General features: G+C 35.0%; 1 protein-coding gene across 1 annotated transcript; it reads right to left on the bottom strand.

The window, feature by feature from the left end:
• Positions 1–375: 375 nt before the first annotated feature.
• LOC145595144 (protein disulfide isomerase-like 1-3) lies at positions 376–4304 on the bottom strand. Its single transcript, XM_081651511.1, has 12 exons — positions 3675–4304; positions 2793–2922; positions 2537–2702; positions 2131–2249; positions 1946–2026; positions 1640–1726; positions 1475–1549; positions 1322–1390; positions 1137–1217; positions 906–1040; positions 713–769; positions 376–609 (listed from the first exon to the last, which is right to left on the bottom strand). The coding sequence occupies exons 1-12, from the start codon at positions 4211–4213 to the stop codon at positions 424–426; spliced, it is 1725 nt and encodes a 574-aa protein (XP_081507637.1). The 5' UTR covers positions 4214–4304; the 3' UTR covers positions 376–423.
• Between the last annotated feature and the right edge of the window lie 318 nt (positions 4305–4622).

Raw genomic sequence — 4622 nt, forward strand, 5'->3', positions numbered from 1 at the left:
ATTTTATGATACTTAACTTCATTGTTAACCTTTGATTGTCTGGATTAAGCTTTGTGTTCGGTTGGTTATAGACTTGTAGTACCTTAATCTATTTATCAAGTTGAAAACACAAACTTGGATCTTATTTGCTACTAATCAGGTTGATTGAAACATGATCTTTTAACCTAGATTAATTATCTTTTTGTCACTAAGTTTTATCCATTCAACTTGAAAGTGAATTTGTTTATACTTTTCAATTTTCTAGTAATTGGACTACTGGTGCAAAAATTTAACCATTACTCATTCAAGTAGCTAGGTTAATCATTCTTTCCCAACAAAAATTTTCAACTATAAATAAGATAACCAGATAAAGTGGACCAAATAATCAATTGGAACTTAGGGTATATGATCCTAATACATTGTAGATTATGTTAACTAGTATGTTTATAGTTCATCCTTTGCATCTTGGTTACCGACAGCGGCATCTGTAGTGGGGAATGTCTCAACAATGTTCGGCTCAGAACCTTCAGATGATGCAGAGATTGGTTTTTGAATCTTGAAAGGAGTTGTAGCATGCTTTCTCATAAACTTGTAGAGTTCCGCACCAGTTGGGTTCGAGTCAAAAATGATCTGCAAATAGCCATAACCATTACCTTAGACATTCTAACAGCATTGAGATAGATTTGCTGTCATCATATGAAATAGAAAAGTCAATTAAACAAAGGTTACTGACCGGATCAAAGCTCTTCTTTCCAGCAGGGTATAAAAGAATGGTGGGAAATCCCCGCGCCTGAAGATATACAAGAATATGATATACTTAAGACTCCAACTGCCTCTTTCAATAGCCATAAGTCTCATAGGAAAAACAATCTAAACGAGACCAAAGATACATGGAACAGTTTCGCCTACAACTAAACAAAACTTACCTTAGCTTTTGGATGCTCATTTTTAGTGCCGTCCATCTTTGCTACAACCAAAGACTCAATTCCTTTCAAATGTCCCGCAAGATTAGTATAGGTTGGCTCGAGTGCTTTGCAATGAGAGCACCAAGGAGCATATATCTAATAATATTGTAGACAATGGAGCGAGCATCAGTACATTTAGTTATAGTTGTTCGTTATTAGTAACTGGATTTCAACTTATAAATATTTTATCACCTCAAGAAGTACATCCTTTGATTCATCCATAACAATCTCATCGAAGTTTTTGCCCACAACAATTTTCACATCACCATCATTCTGAAGCCAAAAAAAATAAAAACACGATAAGAATTTCAAAAATTCAAAGACTTAATCAATGTCATTTAGCAGAAAGACACTGAAGAATAAGATCTGCCACTCACGTTCTCTGGAATAGGATCGGATTTGTAGAATGGCTCGAGCTTGTCTGCCAAAAAGTTCTCAGAAAACAACTGCACAAGACATAAATTTGTTACGCCAACAAATACTGGATGATAAATAAGTGATCGAGTTTTCGAGATCAGTAAACTTATTACCTTAACGCTGTCAGATGTAATATCCCCATCCAGGAAAAACTTCCTACGATCATCATTTCCAGTGTATGCAAGAACCTAAACTTTGCAAAATTAGGCACATTGTTGCATTATTCAGGTAAAACTCGAGGACAGAAATGAAGAAAAGTAGTGTAGGATGGGACTTACTCTTGGAGCATCTCCTTCGACCCCAAAGAAATCCATCATTGCCTGTCCGTATTCTTTATTGTCCATTTGCACATACGAGAAAATGATCTGAAAAACAGGCAATGCAGAAAAAAAAAAAACAGATTTTATAGGAGAATTACTTGTAGAAAATGACTTGATAAACTAACTCTTTATTTGCGTTGATAAAGTATCAGTTGTTAAATATTCAAAATAACTGCGTTTAATTTAATTAGCATACAAATACTTGAGAGGTGATCATTGCAACACTACCAAGCTGAAGACTTCATTAGATTATCCGATCCATACCTTTCCCTTGAATGCTTTAGCTGCTTCCTCGAGTGCAGGGGTGAGATTCTCTAAATGTTGGGCAGGAGCGAAAAGGAACAACTAGACAAGAACAACCAATATGGTCTCAGTATCCTAAAATTCGGAGTGGAGTATAGAGAAAGACAATGTATGAACATGTTCACGAGAAATTATATATATAGCACCTGCTTCTGGATTGGGCTTTCAAAAACGTATGAAGCACTTTCCATGTTGAAATTGATTATCAGAGGCTGTTTACTTTTGGACACAAAGTCTAGAATAGCTGATTTTGCGAAAGCACCATCTGTGAACATCAATGCAAACTCATTTAGACACTAAATTAAAAAATTGAACTCAAATTCACTGCAATATTAATAGATATTGATATATGATGTAAAGGGTGGAATTTTATACATTCGGATTACATTGATATATGATGTATTGTAAATTCGATCATTTTCATTATTCATTTTTAGTGTTCATTGGCTTTGATATCATGTTAAAGGACCAACTCAACCGAAAGCTTTAAGTTTATGGTTGAAGCCTAAGAATATGTTTTATACTCTATCAGTGTGACATGATAAAACATACCAAAATGAGATAACTTCTCAACCTCCTTCTTCAACAAAACCAAGGCCGGGCGTTTCGCCTTAGAGTCAATTTGAAATACTTGAGCTACATCAGGACTGGATGTCTGGTAGAAGTTGACACCATCTTCTTCTTCGGCTGCAGCATTAAGAACCTCGCTGTCCAGGCCCTGCCAATAATTGGTACGAAACATATCAGACTTTTTCTCTAAAACAAAGAGTGTAAGATTTCAGAAATACGGAGTACAAATATAACGTACTGTTAGACTATCAACATACGCAACGACGAGCTTAGATTCAGCAAGCAAGATATCCTCTGCTTCCTCAACTGTTATCACGTTGTTTACTGCATAGCCTGTCTTCTTCTTTAGCCAGGAAACTATGCCCTCCCTGTCAAGTACATGAAAAATGATTTCCTTTCTTAATTAATTAGTTAATCTCTATTAACTATTACTAAAAACAGAAGTTGACGACGTCATCATTACACACGTGTCGCTCTCTCAGTAAAAATTTTCCCACCTAAATGCAATGATGATGTCAATTTTTTTTTTTTTTTGTTATCATATTTTACATTTTTGAAATTTAAATATTAAAAGCTTCTACATTACAACTAAAACCTATCAGTTTATCCTACATTGAACTATGAATTAGACAACGTCGATCTATATATCATAATTTTGATAAAAATAAAAAATTTTAAAATTGCAAAAGGTACGTAATTCTTATTTATATTCATGTATAATAGTGATTTATTTTTAAAATGTACAAATTAAAATTAAAATAGATTTTATATAAACCGTACATCGCACGGGTTCTAACATAGTTATGTCGTACTTTTTAAAATGTGTATAGCTAAATATTTGTAATCCAACAAATATTTTTTTATAGTAATTTCAGTTAGAGGGAATTTTTATTCCTCATATCCAAAAGTAATCTAACAAAACCCCAAAAGTATTTGAATGATAAAACAATATAATCAGTTCATTTTTTCATATCAAAATATGGACACCAAATAAATGCAAATAATAGTTATAGTTCGGCAAAAATAAAGTAAATTCAATAGGGCCTAAGTTTCCAATCAATCAACCATAATTAAAAAAAAAAAAAAAAAAAAAAGACGAAAAACAATAAAAGAAACTCACTTGGTCCTTTCACCCTCGTAAGACTTATATACACCATCAACAAAGAAATAAAGAGCTGGAAATCCATCAACATTATACTTATCAGCCAACTCAGTCTCTTCAATAGCATCAACCTTAGCAAGCACGACATCCGAACCTCCCTTCTTCAGCTCGGTAGCGGCCGCTGCATATTCCGGCACAAGCTGCTTACAGTACCCACACCACGGTGCATAAAACTCAACCATAACGTACTTGGTCTTGCTGATGAACTCATCAAAGTTGGTCTTGTTTAGGACGACCACGTCTTTTTCGTCGAAAACAGGTGGAGAAGGTGCTTGAAAGTCGTCAAGGTCAATTTCATCATCCCCTTGGGGCTTATACTTTGGGTCAGCATAGTAAGGGTGGTTTCTAGGCGCCTTAGGGACTTCTAGGAAACTCAAGTCCTCATCCTCGTCGTCCTCCGCGATGCGTTTTGCTGTTTCATCGGCGGAGGTAGTGAGGGTAGCGATGAGGAATACGAGGGGGAGAAGTACCAATAGCAGTGTTTTGAGAGTTGCCATTTTTGGTTGCTAGGAAGAATAAGTGTTGACAAAAAAATCTTTTATATGTAAAATGGTGCAGAAGAACGTGTTGGAGAGTTGTGCAGTATAATTGCACGTTTGAGGGTTAGATCTACTACTACATGATTGGGACTAAAATCGCATCATTCTTATTTTGTATTTCAAATTGTCTTGCATGTTGGTTGCTTTATATGATGAGAAACATAGTAGACTTTTACTATGCCACTTGGAATATTTTGATTGGTATAGAGGTGCCCATTGAAGTTTGAGAGCAAATGGTTTAAAGCCACGTGGCAAAATTTGTCATGTAATAATGATGCATAGGAGCTGAGGAAGTATTAATGAAGTTTCGTTATGCACGAACAAATGCATAACAAGATAACGGGTTCAGTTAGGCGGGAAAAGAAAA

This window comes from Chenopodium album, chromosome 19 (genome assembly GCF_948465745.1).
Source record: "Chenopodium album chromosome 19, dcCheAlbu1.1, whole genome shotgun sequence".
NCBI lineage: Eukaryota > Viridiplantae > Streptophyta > Magnoliopsida > Caryophyllales > Amaranthaceae > Chenopodium > Chenopodium album.

What these genes read in the sequence shown, in the direction of transcription:
- LOC145595144 (XM_081651511.1), bottom strand. Translation starts at nt 4,213, where the DNA reads ATGGCAACTCTCAAAACACTGCTATTGGTACTTCTCCCCCTCGTATTC. An exon ending in AAAGCCCAATCCAGAAGCAG is followed by an intron (nt 2,027 to 2,130) that starts GTGCTATATATA and finishes GTTCTTGTCTAG; the next exon opens with TTGTTCCTTTTCGCTCCTGC. An exon ending in GAAAGAAGAGCTTTGATCCG is followed by an intron (nt 610 to 712) that starts GTCAGTAACCTT and finishes GGCTATTTGCAG; the next exon opens with ATCATTTTTGACTCGAACCC.